Consider the following 17,056-nt stretch of genomic DNA (forward strand, 5'->3'; position numbering starts at 1 on the left):
TCGGTTGGGCTGTGTATAAGGTTTCCACAAGTTGTCCTCTCCCACGTCCTACAGTTGTCAAATACTGTACATACCACCAATCCTTTCACTTACCTCTTACTAGACTCTGTATCTCATAGGTTCTCCGCTTGTCCAATCAGAAATCTGGCGCACATGTCTTCCGTAAGGTGCATCACCAACGATTGTTCAAATTGGGCCGCGACCGGAGAAAACAAATGCCACGAGTGTCTAGACAAACAGGGCAGCTACCGTCACGATTTACCACGCATACCGGGTGACCGAGAAATGATGTAGGAGTGCTGCTAAGCATGATGCTGACAGTGCTAAATGTGATGCAGCACATCACAAGACTATCGTACGCGCAGGTCTCGTTCCACGATGTCAGCGAAGCGGCGACCACCCTTTTCAAGATCTTGTAACAGCCACTCAAATGGTCTGACTAGCTGCCGCTCGCTTGGAAAACCATCCTCGCGGCCCTTTCCACGGTACATCTTGCCTGTACCTACACCAATCCTCCGATAAGAGTCAACAGAGTCGTTAGATCTCTCAAGTATCAAGAAGTTATGGTACAGGTGTCGCTGGTGATGGATAGAGTAAAGGCTTAAGAGTAGAATCGACTGCTCTTTGTCTTGATCGCCAGGTCCATTCGACGCTTCATTTGGTCGATTTTCTAATGCTCCGGGAATTCTCTTCGTATCGTAGTGCGGTATCGAAGCATCAATAGAGAATTCACAAGTGGCCCGCTGATCTGTACTTGGCGAATACGTCGCTTCATCGATGCAGATGTTGTATGCTTGAAAACCGTGAGAAGATCGTCGCAATACAGCTGACACAGTGTGACCTCGAATCTTCAACCAAGCGTCTGGTGCCTTGCTATATACATGGTTGCCAGCACTTGTGTAACCAAATTCGACAAGTGTCGTGTGTTCAATTCGATGACCAGGATACGAGTGACGTGCAAACCGAAAGTTGACAGCGCCAGGCGAGGATGCCCACGAGAAACTGGGGCCACACCGGCCCGCAGACGACACGGTTGGTACAAGGTCGCGTTGCCAGACTAGATCATAAAGTATAGTCTCCCTCCATCCACCAGCGATGTACGTCCATCCGGTTGCGGTCCCAAATTTGCTTGCTAAACCGTCCAGAGCTGGTAGCTTGTCGGCAGGGTACCTCAATTTGCGGGTTGAGTATTCTTCGACGATCTGGCTCCAACTCTTAGAGAGTTTCACGAAATCGTTCGCAGCTATCGGTCCAGTAGGCGTGGGAAACAGTGGTTGCGATGGAGATGTATTATGGTGACATTCGCACGCCTTGAGTGTTCTACACGTCCACTGCAATTCTGCCCCGGTGAAGGCTATAAGTCGCCTCGAGAGCATTTTCTCTTGCAAACCCCATGCACGTTTGTCAAGCGGATCAATGTCCCTCGAACGCCCAACTTTGGCGTGAATTCCTCGAGTAATCTTCCTCCTTGCTTTGAACACGACATCGATAAGTTCTCCCTTGAACTCGCTATATAGTTCGGCTTCCTGATACGAGGATTCCCGTGCTGTAAAAAAAGTCTGATACGGATCCGTGGACAAAGAGGCTGCGATTGTGATGGCAGCGCCCTCAAAGATCTGTCCCATTTTCGCGGCCTGATCTTCCCAATCCGCGGCATCATCCTGGATTATGCAAAGAGTGTCGATCCAAATATAGTGGATGTCAAGGCTCCACGCCATCGCAGCCGCATCTTGAAAAGCTATAGGCAGCGCGTCTCGATCGAAGCCGTGCTTCCTCTCTTGATAATTCTGGGACGTGGTCATTGGAAAACCTCGACCGCCCCACGAATACGACAGAGTAGCATATACGCCCTCTGTGTAAGCAGCTGGTTCGATAACCCGGTATCGTGGCTTAGATATATCGACTATGCGTTTCGGGAGGTAGGTACATTTGGGATCGTGACATTTCTCATGCTCAGTTCTGCAACTGTAGAAATTCTCCCTCAAGAACTGCACTGACGCATTCAAGCTCGACACTTTGGCAACGTCGTTTCCCACAATAGGGTTCTGCCTTGTGTTTGCTACATGGCGATTCTTAGCCAGAGCTACCCATGCAGAAGGGCTTCACAATAGAGCAAGCTTACTTGAGCATGAATAAATTTCCACCACTTCGTGAATATCTTTGTTGAGTGACGCATGTAACTCAGCTGGTGACTGTCCGTAGAGTAAAAGTTCGACCCGCATCTCTACTGGCACATCTTGCAATAGCTGAAAGCTTTGCTGAACAACATCGCAGAAGCAACATCCTTGCTTGGCCGATCTGCTAAACTCATCGAAAGAGCGATTTGGCAGAACAGTAAGGCTAGGACGCTGAAGCTTATTAGAGCCGCGCGTGTGAAAGAAGCCGAGGCAGTCGCATATCGAGCAACACACTTCTGCCTTTTTATTGGCGAGCATCCAACCCATGGCGCATGAGTAGTAGAGTGGTGCCGTATACGCTGACTCTGAACCGCAAGAGATTGTGATGAAAAATGAGGGGCGTGGCAACGACGACATCATATGTGAAACTGAGTTGCACAGCCTGCAGGCTATGCAGATACGTGGACATACATCTGAAGCCAAACCAATCGTGATCAAGCGCATTTGCTGGGCACAGCTTACCGCCTCAGGCGCAAGAATTAAAGTCAAATCGAACGCGTCGGTTTTGAGGCATCAGGGCAACCAGTGCTTCCATGCCGACAGTTTGGTCATCACTCATCTTACATGTACTGTGGCCTTAGACATTATCCAAATATGCTCTTGACGACCAACAATCTTTGAGTAGGTGTCATATCGCACGTTACGCAGTTGTGAAAGTCGTGCGCTTCATGTACAACCTTACATGCAGCGGTGTCCAAATAAGTTCAACTTGGATGTTACACAAGGCGGTGTACCATTAGTTGACGCCCTCGTTGGTGAATCAGGCAAAGGACCTTGCCTATTCCAGACTAACCTTCAGGCTTTCTGGTATCAAAACAAAACTTCAATATTCAACACCTTCAACATAATGTGACCTATAAGTTTTTTGAGAAAGGCATACAGAACAAATTGATGATAAGAATCTTGTCGACATATCGCTATACTGCGCGGCCTCATACAGACAGCCGTCGTGACACGGATACTAACTTAATCTGGGTTGTCCCTTCGCAAACAGGCTTTGTTCCATCCCTACTTAGGATACGCACAGCTGATTTAGCTAATTAGACTTTAGTCTACATATCATTCGATGACGTAATCAGTGCTCTTTCTGCGACAGAAGAATATCGTGATTACTTAGATGTATAGCGCGTAGACGTCTTGTTGCAAAAGACGTGGCGGACACTGTGAGTGTGCGCGAGCGACTTATCAACAGCCCAGATAACCCGTGCATGCCCTGACAGCCGATAACCAACCGCCCCCTTGCTCACGTACAGGTCCTGCCATTCGATACAGCTGCACCTTCTACATCAGGCCAAGGGCAGAGAATCCTACTTACTGGTGGCTTATTCCAAGTCCCTTTTGCTTAATGTTAAATGGAGGGGTCAGCACCACCTTAGGCGGCCGTTCGCCTCGTTGCTCTTCGAACAGTATGTCGCAATTCAGGGTCAGGCAAGCAGAACTCCGCGATCTGCCACGCGTTACAACAGTCGGCCTCGCCAGCTTACCTGACGATCCAGCATTCGTGTGGCTTTACAGGTACAGGCATCAATATCCTGATGATAACTACTTTTTCTGGCTACAAGTATTCAAGACTTACTTGTATACCCCAAACATCACGTTCCTCGTAGCTGAAGAAGTTGCGTCATTGGACAAGAAAAGCGAAGATCGTGGAGAAGCAGTAGCGACAATATTCGCTTTCGCAATCTGGGAGAGGAATGAGAAGAAAACGGCGACACAGGCTCTAACCAGTCTGTACAATAATTGCTCGTTGGAGACGATACACCGTGAGCATTCATGCGTGAACCCTGATCTGGATGCCGCTGAGTAGCTTTAGGTTGTGTCACCAAGCTAGAGAACTGGGCCATACGCCAGGAGTTTCCGCGACGCGATGCCGATGTAAATCGACTGGGGGCGTTTGAGAAAGGGATGAACCACACCCACTCAAAATATTGGGAAAAGACATACCCCCAGAACTTCTACCTATCTCTGCTCGCGACCCATCCAGACTATCGTCGGCGAGGCGCAGGTACTGCGCTCACTCAATGGGGTATCGATCAAGCCATGACTGCTGGCTTCGATGTTGGGCTTGAGGCAAGTCCAATGGGATTTCCACTATACCAGCATTTAGGTTTCATTCATTTGGAAGACCATGTACTGAAGGCGGATAACGATTCTACGAGTGTAGTGTTGAGGATTATGGTATACGAAAAGGACCAGAAGTCATTATCGGTCTGATTCTTGGGTATCAGTTTATGAGAGAGGCTTTGGCCTGTTCTTGTTATGTGCTGTTGAGTTGGGTGCCGAGCCGCTGTTCGAACGGGAGCGGAGATTGGAACAGCGCCCGAAGTACCGACGGCCCAGTGAACTGCTACCGCGCGTCTCCCTAATTCCATCTCTTCTCAACACCGTAAAGCCATGCGACCGTGCCACCGGGAACGGAACAATAGCTTTCATTTCTCACTCTTCTAAAGATGTATCGTAGCGCCGAACGAGGCATGCTTGACGTGCGGGAGCGGACGGTATGTTCGCTCGCAGTACCGCTCAGAATGAAGCTATAAGAGCGTAGCAGTCGCTTCTACCAACCGCATCATCGATCGCAATCAAATCTTCGTTCTCATTGCTGAGCCTTTTACCTAAGAGTGCTTTCTTTGTAATAACCCCTCCATCATGAGCATCGGAAGAGCAGCAGCCTCACGTGTGTGTGGCAAACCTGTAGGCCCCATCGGATTTGGAATGATGGGTACGCTGTCATGCACAAAACGGAAGAGAACTACTCCTAACAGACTCCTCAGGCTTGACTTTCCCTCCTCCGTTCCCCCAGTTTGAGCGTGAGCATCAAACAAGCCTACTGAAAAAGGCATTGGACCAGGGTGCCAACCTTTGGAATGGAGGGCTTCACTATGGCACGCCAGAATCAAACTCGGTACACTTGCTGCGATACTACTTCGAGAAGTACCCCCAGGATGCTGAGAAGGTTGTCCTCAACATCAAAGGTGCCTACGACCGTTACACCGGACCAGCAGGAAGTCCGGAGGCTATTCGCGCATCCGTAGAACAAGCTCTCAAAGGGTTGGGAGGCGCAAAGGCGATTGACATATTCGAGATGGGTATGAGGACTCTAAAGGCTCATGAGATTGTTAGCTAAGGACATTCTAGCCCGTGTCGATCCCCGCACGCCCATTGAGACTTCTATCAAAGCCTTGGCTGAGCTGGTAGAAGAGGGCAAGATTCGTGGTATTGGCCTGTCCGAGGTCAACGCGACTACCATTCGCAAAGCTCACACCGTGCATCCCATCGCATCCGTAGAGATTGAGTTGAGTTTGTTTACACCCGATCCGCTCCACAATGGCATTATGGAGACGTGCCATGAACGTAAGTCGATGCGCCCTGGACTCATTGAAAGATGAGCATTGATAACAGAATCCTAGTCGGCATCCCTGTCATCGCGTACAGTCCGGTCGGACGAGGCTGGCTTACGGGCAATTTCAAAAAGATCGATGATCTGTCGCCAAATGACTTTCGAATTCAGATGTTCGACCGCTTCAAGCCTGAAGTTTTCGATCAAAACTACAAACTTGTCGAGGCCGTTGAGAAGGTCGCCCATCGCAAAGGCCTCAAGACATCGCAGGTTGCCATCGCTTGGGTAGCGCGTCAGGGGGCGATTCCTATTCCTGGATCCACCAACATCGAGCGTGCCATCATGAACAGCAGGCTATCAGAATTGACTGATGAAGATATGGAAGATCTTTACAAAGCACAACAGACCTTTCCCATAGCAGGTAAACGATATGGAGGCGCACACGAGGACCTACTGAACGGTTGAACTTTGCGCCGTAAAGGTCATGTTGGAGATTTCGGAGTTTAGACGGACGGGCAGATACATCCGTCGCTTTACCTAGTTCCATCTAGTCTGTTCCTCCTCCTCATCATTGTTGCCTCCCAAAAAGTGCCAACCTGCTATTACGACACCTCAGTCGCTATGGATTCATCGAATGAAGAAATAGAAGAAGCAACAGTCACTTCGCAGAACACTACTCATACACATCATGGATCATGCACAGTCTGTGCGAAGGCCAAGAGCAAATGCATCAGGCGCCCAGGAAACGGCGATTGCGAGAGGTCAGTGACCGCATTGTCGTTCGTTGGATAGCACGGCAAAGCGATCTGCAAAATGCGCAGGAAACAAGACACTAATTCAGTGTGTACTTAGGTGTATACGATTGCACAAGACCTGCCAGATTCGGGAGCCAGTGAAGCGCAAACGCAAGGCAAGAAAAACCACGTAAGTTAAGCTTGAGCCATGTTTCCGCTGTAGATTAGGATGCTGAGTTGCTAGCAGACGATCTGCTCAATTGCAAAATCTTGAAACAAAGCTCGCAGACATAGCTCAGGCGTTGGCCATCAAACAAGCACAAGCGATATCGGCAGAATCGAATTCGCGGAGCCCTATATCACAGCAAATGAACGGGTTATATCAGGAGAGCGATGATATGTGTCCAACATCACTAGTCATAACGCCAAACACTACAAGATCTAACGACTTTTTGGCCTCTGCTCACGACCCAACACTCGAGACAGTGTATCCCGAACACGTATCAACAGGGATGAACGCGACACATACCGACGTCTTGCTCGATCGCTACCAGAGGCTTATGGCGCCTCACATGCCTTTTGTGGTAATTCCAAGTGGCATCGACGCTTCTAGCTTGGCCAGTAGCAAGCCGTTTCTCTTAAAGGCTATCGAGACGGTAGCTTTCTTTCATGACACAGCAATTCAACAGCGGATGGTGAAGGATCTCATGCGACAAGTGTCCGAGAGGATGTTGATTAATGGCGAGAAGTCGCTAGATCTGCTTCAGGGTAAATACTCCCACATACTGCGTATGAGACATATACTGACTCTGTAATCGATACTCTAGGCATGTTAGTGTTCGGCAATTGGTATAACCCACATCTATTCGCACCGCCAAGCCACACAGTACTCCTGCATCTTACCATGGCGCTCACCCATGATCTAGAAATCGACCGTGCGCCAGGATTCTGTGAAAAGGTGGCTTTGATGGCAGCCTCACAGGCGCATGGCGTACCACAACCGGCGAAAGTCGTAACAAATGACGAGAGACGCGCAGTGCTTGGAACATTCTATCTAACTTCGCAGACCCTTACATCGTTCCGCAAAATCGACACTTTGCATTGGTCTCCTTGGCTTACGAAGTGTGCTGAAGCATTGACGCAAGCCCAAGAATATAAAAGCGACCTTTTACTTGTACAGTTGGCACAGAGTCAGCGCATCATGCAGGAAGCCATGTGCACAGAATGCGATCATGCACCAGTGAGCTTTTACGCCAAGTCATTCCTCAGCGATCTCGATAATATTGAGCTAGCATCCGCGAACGGAATGTCAGCGATAGTGCTGCGTTTGCAGCAGGCTTGTACCCGAACTGCCATCTGGGAACGCTCATTTGGGAACTTAGCCAGTCATACAGTCAAGGAAACGGACCTACGGCAGCGATTAGACGGCATGTGGCACTGCATGGACGCTGCGAAAAGGTACACAGATATATACCTGGAGCTGCCTGTCGAACACTATCCTCTCGTTCCTTTCGGCGTTTTTGCGCAGTTTGCGTACATCTTCGTTGTGCTTGTTCGAGCGAGTTTGATCGAGGTGGACGGCTGGGATGTGAAAGCTCTGAGATCATTCATCGACTTCTCGTCGCTTTTGGAAAAAGCCTCGCAACGCTACGATGCTGTGTCGACATCTCGTCCTGATGGTCTGGTCCTGAACAATGAGGCGTTTGCGAAGTGGTCTGCTAAGACAAAGTGGGCGAAGTCATTCTACGATACCAAGTTCTTGCCTGTTGATCCGAATGCACCGACCATCAATCAGCCTCCGCCTGGGTGTACAACTATTGAAGCGGACGAAACTCAGGAGTCGCGTAGAGCTCTTCCAACGCCACTGCAAGTTCCAGCAGAATTCTCAACAGATACTTTCGCTTTTGGGGATTCGATGTGGGATAGTCTCGACAATCCGGCAATCTTCTTAGGAGACATTGATTCCGCGTTTGCCGACATACCATGACGTCCTGTATTCTAAGAGCAGCAGACAAACAAAGCGAACTGTATGGGAACTCCACAGGAACTCGTTCAGTGCATTTCGCAACAAACGATCTTAGCCCAATCATATTTGGGACACCAAAACTGGGCGAGTGTATAGGCTAGCTCTGTTCAATTCCACTATTACTATGAAAAAGTCATAGTAAGACATGGTGAATAGTAGGGTTGGAAAACTATTACCCTACTCCTCCACTCTTTGGAGCAATAACACCCAGCCGACTACAACATTAACCTAAGATAAACCGACGAGCTTTGAAATCACCTCTAAGCCTCTAAGCCTCTGGAAAGCAAAAGAGCAGCCAAACCATATATCTCAATGCCTGATATTGCAGAGTAGCCTTGACCGATGTACTATTCATGAGACAGCTCTTTTCGAGTGGTTGTACTCGAGTAATCATAGCCTGAAGGTGTCTATCAGGTTTATTTGAGTGTCAACCAATACAGAGTACCGCAAATGACTCTAGGATATACCATGGTTTCATGATTAGGTGATACCGTCCAAAGAAACCATACTTCTTTGTACACGAATCTAATCTTTTCTTCTACCGCCGACGAAGAGTGCCGCCAGAACCACTGTACATCCACAAATACCAGCAAGCACCGCGTTCATATTTCCGTACCCAATCGTCTCTCTTAGTTTCCCTGCCAGCAATGGGCCTACAGTCAGTCCACCGCTCCATACCATGCTGTTGATGCCGTAAAGTTGTGCGTACGGAGCTTGGTCGAACATGTCTTCGTTCGCCTTATAATACTTCTCGACAAGATTGCCAGCTTCAACGAAACTGGGGCTGTTAATTGCTGCCAGACCCACTCCATTCATCGCTAATAGTCCGGAGTAGAGTGCGATAAGACGTCCATTGTCTAGCCTCTGGATTATACCTGATTCAGTCGGAAGCCGGAGTAGTGCGAGCGCTGGTATCAACCAGGAAAATCCAAGGACGGCTGCTGGTTTTGTACCATAGCGGTCGACACACCACCCAAACACTGGGCCCAGTAAGAAATCCGCACCGCCAAGCGGTAGAAAGAGCAGTCCAGCTTTCAAGCTGTCGAAGCCAAACTGCTCTGAAGCTACCAGCGGCACGGTAGCATCGAAAGACCCAAGCAGAAGAGCTTGCATGAAGCCGATCCAGATAGCGGTCAGGAGACTAGCATCGCGGAACAGCATGAGGATAGGAAAGTTACGTGTAAAGCGATTCGTGGGTTTGGGCAAGCGATAACGATCAATCGAAGAGTGGCTGTTTGGTAGAAGAGGTGTTTGTTCTGTATCTTCGTGGTCATTTCCGTCTGGTTCCGAGGCATGTGAATCAGGACTAGAGTACTTTGCGGCCACCTTCTTCTCCACGACGAGCACTCTCAAAATAAAGTCGATACCAATCAAGCTTACGCCAACGCCGAAGACGCCTTTGTATCCAGTCCTGGCATATAGGAGCCCTCCAACCATGGGCGAGAACAGTCCGGCGACTGAGATGAAGCTAAAAATGGTGCCCATAGTCTTGCCTAGATTCTCGTTCCCAACGGTCTCGATCACGAGAGCGATGCCGATAGTCCACACCACGCCGCCCGACGCTCCTTGCAGGAACCGCGCAATGGCCAGAACAGCAACGCTACGTCCGAGAGCGAGAAGGATAGTCGAAAGGAGAAGCAGTACAAGCCCAAGGAGAAACGGCAGCTGTCGAGACGAGGACCATTTGTCGGCTAGGATACCAGCAATGGGAGACGCTGCACAGGAAGCGGCCGCATAGACTGCCAGAAGGTTTGATATAGTGCTTTGAATCTGCGAATCTGGAAGATTGATACGGTCCTTAAGCAGAAATGGAAGTACCGGTACAATAAGCCCATACAGGAACAGATCCACGAATGCGCCCATGCCCACTGTGAAGACGATGAACAATGGGTGTGACCGCCATCGCAGCCCTCTTGGTGGGGACATTGTTGAGATGACTCTGAGAGTTTATAGTGTGCTGACAGAACTTCGGATCGGAACCATAAACAAATGCAAGATGGATGGTCCAGCTCACTTGAAAGGCTTCTGAAGAAGTTTCCGCACGAGCCCTTAAACATATGCTGACGTCAGTGCTCGCTGAGAAATGCAAGCGGCCAGACCACGCGTAGCAGCAAAGGAAAATAGACGCGAAAACTATTGGCGATACAAAAGAAACATTGCATCGATAGAAGAACAGCCCAGATCATGCCTAAACAGTTGTCCATGGCGCACAGGTCAGCCGGGGGACTACGGTTCTTGTATTATCTTGCGAGCCAATACCCATGGCTCCTGTCGTTTTGGGAAGATGGCAAGGGCGAGACACTTGGTGCAAATGGCAGCCCCGGAGTGCTGTGCTCGCCGTCACGTGGGGACGCAGCCTAGCGTGCTTGGCGCGGATCTCGAATTCGAGCTCCCGATAGCTTTCACCCGCTAGGTGAGACGACGCCGTACAACCCCACTCCACACACAACAGTCGCTTCAAGATGGCGGACAAGATGGAGGGCGTAGTAATGGGCGGCAGTCTCGTAGACCCCAGCAAATACCCAGTGCCCATTGAAACGTAAGTGCAAGATCATGCCCAAAAGGTAGGTCCCCTTGATGCTAATGGAGAACCACAGAATCTATGTGAGTTGAACATGAGGGCGCCAGCAGCGCACTCGCATTGCACTCGGCGGTGCTATTGCTGACAGCATTAGGTCAACAACCTCGAGGAGCGCGTTAAGATCGATACCATGAAGCAAGCCTTGACTCGAGTCTTCCAATACTACGGTCCGATTCTCGATGTTATCGCGAAGAGCAGTCTGAAGCGCAAGGGCCAGGCGTTCATTGTCTTCGACAGCGAAAAGGCCGCGCTGGAGGCGGTAGAGGAGATGAACGGGTTCGAGATGTACGGCAAGGTCATGAAGGTGCATAGGGCGAAGACACATAGCGACGAGACGGTCAAGCGAAAGGCGCCAGAACTGTTCGACGACCACAAGCGCAAGCGTCTGACACTCAAGGGTACGCGTCTTCTGCTCCTGGCGTTTCAAACACTAACCGGTACAGACTTCAAGCGCGCCGAAGAAGATGCGAAAGCGCAAGCCAACCCAGTTGCTGCAGAGAAGCCTCGCGCTGCCAAAACTGGAGCGGCTGCCGTGCCCGACGAATATGTCCGACCCAACAAGACGCTCTTCCTACAGAACATTCCCCGCGATGTCGACGAGGAGGACCTCACGACGATATTCGAGCGCTTCGAAGGCTTCAAGGAAGTGCGCTTGGTCTCAGTCAGGGCCGTGGCCTTTGCGGAATTCGAAAACGAGCAGTTTGCGATTACAGCGAAAGAAGCGACGGCCAACACGCCGATTGGCGCAGAGGGCAAGCCCATGAAGGTCACATACCAGCGGCAACAGTAGGTTACTGTACATGGATTTATTGCTATGGATTTATGCGTTTATGATACCTCGTTCGGCATTCTCAGATACAGGCTGGCATAATAGAGTCTTATTATCTGAAGGCCCATCTTCACATCTACATGGTACAATGCTCATCTCTTATTTAACTTCGCAGACGACGCTCAGAATTGGGATGGAAACGGAATGTGGTCTTGGGAGGCTGTGTCGGCATTCTGGAAAGCCCGAGAGTTCAAGCAAGGACATGACGAGTTTGTCCTTGCGAGGAGATACAAGAAGAGGCCCTACTAGGCGTCCGTCGATTACTCAGAAGATGACGTCCTCGTTGTCCTCGTCGCCGAGCATGTCCTTGCTCTCGGCAGCATCTTGTCTCGCGTCACTCTCGTCCTTCTCGTCCTCCTCGTTCTTCTTCTTTGCCGCTACTCTTGCCGCTTCTTCCTCGGCAGCGTCTTTCTGCTTCTTGTTGGACACTTTCTTCAGGCGGTAAAACTCCTCTCGGTCAAGCTCGTCGAGTTCAGAGTTGATGTACTTGATAGTGTTCTCCGTGCGGGGGATAATGACGTGCTCACTGTTGGCTGTTAGCTTTGGCAATTGTCTCGACGGAGATGATACCCACATGGCGTTTACACGGCGGTTGACCACTTTGATGACCTCGTCCAATATAACAAAGGCAGTCTGCAGACTAGCCAGTTCCACCAGCGTCTCCACTGCCCTTGCATACGTCTCTCTGCATCTTTGTACTTGCTGACCACCCTTGCCCAGACCTGTCAGGGCAAAGTCGTTGTTCTGCTCGACGGTAAAGCTCTCGAACTGAGGGAGGAAGACACCAGAGACGTTCTCTTGCTTTGTCCGCACACGGAAGCGGGCTTGCTTTGCGGACTCCTGGATCTGGTAGCCAATGTCGCCGCCGACGGCGTAGGTAACTTCGGCGAGGGAGAAAGCAGCAACCTGCATGACACGGCCCATCTTGCGCTTCGCCTCATCGATACGGCGCGTTATTTCTGGAAACGGCTTCAGTTACACGGGCACATGGTGGGGGAGTTTACGGCGTAGTCGTACCTCGGAAACGCCTGCATACGGTCAGCGAAGCTTGGGGAGGGTAGAGCAGACAGTGAGTGCATACTTGGTGAGGGCTTCACTCTTTCGCTTCAGCAAGTCGTGGCCGGTCTGAGCGCCCTTGAGCTTGCTCTTCATCAGACCGAGCGACTGCCGCGTCGCGAAGACGGCCTCTCGTGCCTGGAGGTCGAGTTAGCATCATCGACGGTGCTGCATTGGATAGCTATCGCTGGCCGTACCCCGCTGCCAGACATGTTTGCGGCTCGAACAGTTGGTGGAGAAGGCTATGGGGCTAAAACCGAATATAGAGGCTGACAATGCTCCGGCGATAGTCTGGTAGGTGTCTCGGAGCCAGTCAGCGTGCGCAGTCCGACCAAGTGAATCCAACGGAACGTGACGCAGCTATGCCGGGGAGCTATGTGAGACGAGTCCGTGCTCGCGCGCCTGCCAACTATGCAAAGCGGGTCTTCGGGATGCACGTTGCTTATTGGCTGCAGGCTACCGCTGACCGCTCGGACTCCATCACTCTTTCCCTCAGAACTTTAACGCTGCGACACGCTCCATCAGCCGTCCAGCACCGCATCCCATCGCCTTCCTGCCCACCGCGGGCCAACACACGCCCTGGCTCTGGCGCAATCATGCCCGGCGAACTCCTCAGGACCGTCACCGCGAGCCTCTCGCGGCCCACCAAGCGGAAGATGGAGCCGTCGTCGGACCTTTTCCTCATCACCGACCAGGACGTCGCGTACGAGCAGGACATCCAGCGCAACGCGGGCAGCGTGAAGCCCTGGCTGGACTACTACAGTTTCAAGAAGTCGCGTGGGAGCATCTTGGAGCAGGCCTTTGTGCTCGAGCGCGCCGTCACCACCCTGCCGCGTTCCTACAAGTTGTGGAAGCTGTACCTCGAGCTCCGCACCAAGCACCTCTCCAAGAAGAATCCTGCCAAGTTCGCCGCCCACTATGTCAAGGTCAACGCCCTCTTCGAACGCGCCCTCGTGCTGCTCAACAAGATGCCGCGCATCTGGGAGATGTACCTCAACTTCCTCATGCAGCAGCCCCTCGTTACCACCACCCGCCGCACCTTCGACCGAGCACTGCGCGCCCTTCCCCTGACCCAACACAACCGCATATGGGCCCTGTACCGGCCGTTCGCGACGTCTGCGTCGGGCGAGACGGCCGTCAAGATCTGGCGTCGCTACATGCAGATTCACCCCGAAGACGCCGAGGACTTCATCGAGCTACTCAAGGACATGCGCAAGTACACCGAGGCTGTGAAGCAGTACATGGAAATTCTCAACAACCCGCGCTTCAAGAGCAAGGAGGCAAAGGGACCCTTTCAGTTTTGGACAGAGATGATCGACCTGATGATTGACCACGCCAAGGAAATCGACACGAGCGACGACAGTGGCATCAACGTCGAGAAGATCATCCAGAGCGGCATCTCCAAGTTCCCCGACCAGCGCGGTATCCTCTGGGTTGGCCTCGCACGGTACTGGATGCACAAGGGCGAGTACGAGAAAGCGCGCGATGTCTTCGAGGAGGGCGTGACCACTGTCATGACTGTGCGCGACTTCTCCATCGTCTTCGACACATACGTGGAAGCCGAGGAGGCCATGATCGGAATCAAGCTCAACGAGGCTGCTGCTCGATCGGAGAAGGGCAAGATTGATGAGGCTGCTGACGCGGACCTTGACATCCGGATGGTCCGCTTCGAATCACTCATGCAGAGGAGACCGTTCCTGCTGAACGATGTCATGCTAAGACAGAACCCGCACAATGTCATCGAATGGGAGAAGCGTGTCGCACTTTGGGGCGACAACAAGAAAGAGGTGGTACAAACCTATACCGATGCCATCGCCGCGATCAATCCGAAGAAAGCCCTCGGTAAGTTCCACGAGCTCTGGACCAACTACGCAAAGCTCTACGAATCAGGCGGCGATCTCAAGAACGCTCGTGTCATCATGGAAAAGGCCGTTAAGGTGCCGTTCAAATCGGTCTCCGAGCTGGCTGAGATGTGGTGCGAATGGGCTGAGATGGAGCTCCGCAACGAAAACTTCGACAAGGCCGTAGACATCATGGCCAAGGCCACGCAAGCGCCTAAGCGATCAAACGTCGACTACTTCGATGAGTCGCTGTCGCCACAACAGCGTGTACACAAGAGCTGGAAGCTGTGGAGTTTCTACGTCGATCTCGTCGAGAGTGTCAGTACGCTGGAGGAGACAAAGAAGGTTTACGAAAGAATCTTCGAGCTCCGCATCGCGACGCCGCAGACCATTGTCAACTACGCAAACCTCCTGGAGGAGAACAAGTACTACGAAGACTGCTTCAAGGTGTACGAGCGCGGCCTCGACCTGTTCAGCTACCCTGTCGCTTTCGAGATTTGGAATCTCTACCTGACCAAGGCCGTGGACCGCAAGATTGGAATGGAGCGGTTGCGAGACCTTTTCGAACAGGCTGTCGAGGATTGTCCGCCAAAGTTTGCCAAGGTACTGTACCTGATGTACGGTGCGCTTGAAGAGGATCGCGGCCTAGCCAGACATGCTATGCGTATCTACGAGCGTGCTACACGCGCCGTTGCAGACGAAGACAGACTGGAGATGTTCAACTTCTACATCACCAAGTCGGCATCCAACTTCGGTCTCACCTCCACGCGACCGATCTACGAGCGCGCCATCGCTGCCCTCCCCGACGGTGAGGCCAAAGAGATGTGCCTCAAGTTTGCCGAGATGGAACGGCGACTGGGAGAAATCGACCGAGCCAGAGCAATCTATGGCCATGCCAGCCAGTTCTGCGACCCGAGAACCAGCCCCGAGTTCTGGAAGAAGTGGGAGGCGTTCGAAGTCCAGCATGGAAACGAGGACACATACAAGGAGATGCTGCGCATCAAGCGCAGTGTTCAGGCTCAGTACAACACCGACGTCAACTTTATCGCCTCCCAGGCTGTCGCCCGCGGCCAGCAGAATGGTGCGCCTGCCGACGAAGACGCCGACGACGCCGATGCTGCTGGCGAGGATGCAATGGCCGCTCTCGAACGTCAAGCTCGCGCACCAGCTGGCTTCGTCGCTGCTAGTACAGGTCCTCAAGGCGGTAATATCAAGCAAGACGAAGAGGCAGCTGCGAATCCCGATGCGATCGATCTGGACGACGACGACCTATGATTCACGAAACCAAGGTTACTTCCCGTGCGAGTGCCTTTAGGGTATATCACCAGGTCAAGGATGGGTGGAATAGGATGAAAGATTTGCATTTTCAACGGCGTTACATGAGAGGTGACAACAACACACCTGGCTATCTTCGCAGGCTACCATGCTACTCCGGAACTATTTCGTTACTTTGTGTACATTTGGGTTGATTCAGTGCGATCTCCCTTGCTTCGGCCTCGCCCAATTTTTGAGGTTTCGACAGTCTGATCTTTGTGTTTTACTCGACTTCGATCGATACCTTGACAACTTGTCACAACTTGTCCGTTTTGCATATATGGCGTTTTTCCTTTGTGAGGGGTTCTCAAAACGATGTCAGAGGCATCTTGGCTGGAAGAGAGCCCCTGGTTGATGGGCTGATTTCTTTTGTCGAGTGGTCAAACAAACAGTATGTTCTTGGCAACATCTTCTCCCTTCACCATGTCATATAAAATACTCTAGCCAAAAACAAGCACTATTCACTCCGCAGCCAACGTATCGACTTTTGTCGCATGTACGTGGTGTGTCGCAAGCACGTTCTTGTCTCTTTTAACAAGGTTGTGACTTTTTACGAGCTGTCTGGACTGTCTTAACTTTGAACCTCGTTCTGGAACAACCACGGACTGCTTGCACCCATTCGGTTGTTCCAAGTGCCTTTTGCTTCAAGAGCCGATTGCTCCTGATATTGGAAAAGGGGTGAGGAGATTCACACATTCTTCTTTACAATAACGTAACCTTATAGGTCTCTCACCATCGAAACCGTGGCTGCCCAGTTTTAGAGTCACTCCCACGTATGACTTCTATTCCTAGAACTCAAAGACTCCTCATGCCGTTTGTAATTCCTTTTGTTATCCTCGGCTTCCAGATCATTGGTGTTTACGCAAGTCAATTCGTGCCTGGCCTTAGCTGAATATTGTGTTCTAGAGGGAAGAAGCAACGGGATGAAGCGCAGCGACTTGATCGGCGAAGAAGAAAAAATTGATGTGAACGTATGCTAGCCTCGTAACGAGACTTGCTCGGGCGAGGAGCAATCCAGAAGACGCTTGTGCAGATATGCTACATGGGCAGGCTGTTCAATGAAAGTCCCATGACGCACCACAAGACCGAGGATGTTAATCTTTGAGTCAAACATGCCGAGGTGCAAAATGCGACTTCTTAGCGGTGGGAAAAATGATAGTG

The 17,056-nt window shown here is 51.3% G+C and overlaps 9 protein-coding genes across 9 annotated transcripts; 5 read left to right on the forward strand and 4 right to left on the reverse strand.

The window, feature by feature from the left end:
• Nucleotides 1–1,055: 1,055 nt before the first annotated feature.
• CC77DRAFT_901442 (HET-domain-containing protein) lies at nt 1,056–1,850 on the reverse strand (the record flags this gene model as incomplete). Its single annotated transcript, XM_018533587.1, has 1 exon — nt 1,056–1,850. A coding segment is annotated over one exon (795 nt), but the record flags the coding sequence as incomplete, so codon positions are not given.
• A 102-nt stretch (nt 1,851–1,952) lies between these two features.
• On the reverse strand, nt 1,953–2,797 carry CC77DRAFT_96700 (hypothetical protein). The gene has a single exon (XM_018535740.1). It carries the CDS (start codon nt 2,619–2,621, stop codon nt 2,103–2,105), a length of 519 nt encoding a protein of 172 aa, XP_018385515.1. The 5' UTR covers nt 2,622–2,797; the 3' UTR covers nt 1,953–2,102.
• Nucleotides 2,798–3,585: 788 nt separating this feature from the next.
• Nucleotides 3,586–4,391, forward strand: CC77DRAFT_1061567 (acyl-CoA N-acyltransferase; the record flags this gene model as incomplete). Its single annotated transcript, XM_018528446.1, has 2 exons — nt 3,586–3,940; nt 3,991–4,391. The coding sequence occupies 2 exons, from the start codon at nt 3,586–3,588 to the stop codon at nt 4,389–4,391; spliced, it is 756 nt and encodes a 251-aa protein (XP_018385516.1).
• Nucleotides 4,392–4,501: 110 nt separating this feature from the next.
• Nucleotides 4,502–5,979, forward strand: CC77DRAFT_1070693 (putative aldo/keto reductase; the record flags this gene model as incomplete). The annotated part of the gene is made up of 4 exons (XM_018529114.1): nt 4,502–4,896; nt 4,949–5,263; nt 5,313–5,528; nt 5,585–5,979. The coding sequence occupies exons 1-4, from the start codon at nt 4,824–4,826 to the stop codon at nt 5,977–5,979; spliced, it is 999 nt and encodes a 332-aa protein (XP_018385517.1). The 5' UTR covers nt 4,502–4,823.
• Nucleotides 5,949–8,517, forward strand: CC77DRAFT_96771 (hypothetical protein). The gene is made up of 4 exons (XM_018535759.1): nt 5,949–6,275; nt 6,367–6,438; nt 6,496–7,016; nt 7,076–8,517. The coding sequence occupies exons 1-4, from the start codon at nt 6,136–6,138 to the stop codon at nt 8,233–8,235; spliced, it is 1,893 nt and encodes a 630-aa protein (XP_018385518.1). The 5' UTR covers nt 5,949–6,135; the 3' UTR covers nt 8,236–8,517.
• Nucleotides 8,388–10,209, reverse strand: CC77DRAFT_989496 (MFS general substrate transporter). The gene is made up of 2 exons (XM_018536290.1): nt 9,211–10,209; nt 8,388–9,138 (listed from the first exon to the last, which is right to left on the reverse strand). The coding sequence occupies exons 1-2, from the start codon at nt 10,198–10,200 to the stop codon at nt 8,800–8,802; spliced, it is 1,329 nt and encodes a 442-aa protein (XP_018385519.1). The 5' UTR covers nt 10,201–10,209; the 3' UTR covers nt 8,388–8,799.
• Nucleotides 10,210–10,736: 527 nt separating this feature from the next.
• On the forward strand, nt 10,737–11,645 carry CC77DRAFT_1094996 (hypothetical protein; the record flags this gene model as incomplete). The annotated part of the gene is made up of 4 exons (XM_018529770.1): nt 10,737–10,813; nt 10,872–10,878; nt 10,950–11,253; nt 11,299–11,645. 4 exons carry the CDS (start codon nt 10,737–10,739, stop codon nt 11,643–11,645), a joined length of 735 nt encoding a protein of 244 aa, XP_018385520.1.
• CC77DRAFT_1020640 (vacuolar ATP synthase-like protein subunit D) lies at nt 11,639–13,069 on the reverse strand. The gene is made up of 5 exons (XM_018525094.1): nt 12,938–13,069; nt 12,766–12,878; nt 12,702–12,712; nt 12,259–12,643; nt 11,639–12,210 (listed from the first exon to the last, which is right to left on the reverse strand). Exons 1-5 carry the CDS (start codon nt 12,950–12,952, stop codon nt 11,949–11,951), a joined length of 786 nt encoding a protein of 261 aa, XP_018385521.1. The 5' UTR covers nt 12,953–13,069; the 3' UTR covers nt 11,639–11,948.
• A 267-nt stretch (nt 13,070–13,336) lies between these two features.
• On the forward strand, nt 13,337–15,856 carry CC77DRAFT_1061573 (pre-mRNA-splicing factor syf1; the record flags this gene model as incomplete). Its single annotated transcript, XM_018528447.1, has 1 exon — nt 13,337–15,856. The coding sequence occupies one exon, from the start codon at nt 13,337–13,339 to the stop codon at nt 15,854–15,856; it is 2,520 nt and encodes an 839-aa protein (XP_018385522.1).
• Between the last annotated feature and the right edge of the window lie 1,200 nt (nt 15,857–17,056).

The sequence above is a fragment of the Alternaria alternata genome (genome assembly GCF_001642055.1).
Source record: "Alternaria alternata strain SRC1lrK2f unplaced genomic scaffold CC77scaffold_11, whole genome shotgun sequence".
In the NCBI taxonomy this organism is placed as follows: Eukaryota; Fungi; Ascomycota; class Dothideomycetes; order Pleosporales; family Pleosporaceae; genus Alternaria; species Alternaria alternata.

Coding starts and splice junctions, on each gene's coding strand:
- CC77DRAFT_96700 (XM_018535740.1), bottom strand. CDS start 2,621: ATGCGCTTGATCACGATTGGTTTGGCTTCAGATGTATGTCCACGTATC.
- CC77DRAFT_96771 (XM_018535759.1), top strand. CDS start 6,136: ATGGATTCATCGAATGAAGAAATAGAAGAAGCAACAGTCACTTCGCAG. Junction 6,439..6,495: donor CGCAAGGCAAGAAAAACCAC/GTAAGTTAAGCT, acceptor AGTTGCTAGCAG/ACGATCTGCTCAATTGCAAA. Junction 7,017..7,075: donor GTCGCTAGATCTGCTTCAGG/GTAAATACTCCC, acceptor TCGATACTCTAG/GCATGTTAGTGTTCGGCAAT.
- CC77DRAFT_989496 (XM_018536290.1), bottom strand. CDS start 10,200: ATGTCCCCACCAAGAGGGCTGCGATGGCGGTCACACCCATTGTTCATC. Junction 9,139..9,210: donor ATGGTACAAAACCAGCAGCC/GTCCTTGGATTT, acceptor GGTATAATCCAG/AGGCTAGACAATGGACGTCT.
- CC77DRAFT_1020640 (XM_018525094.1), bottom strand. Junction 12,211..12,258: donor AACCGCCGTGTAAACGCCAT/GTGGGTATCATC, acceptor AACAGCCAACAG/TGAGCACGTCATTATCCCCC.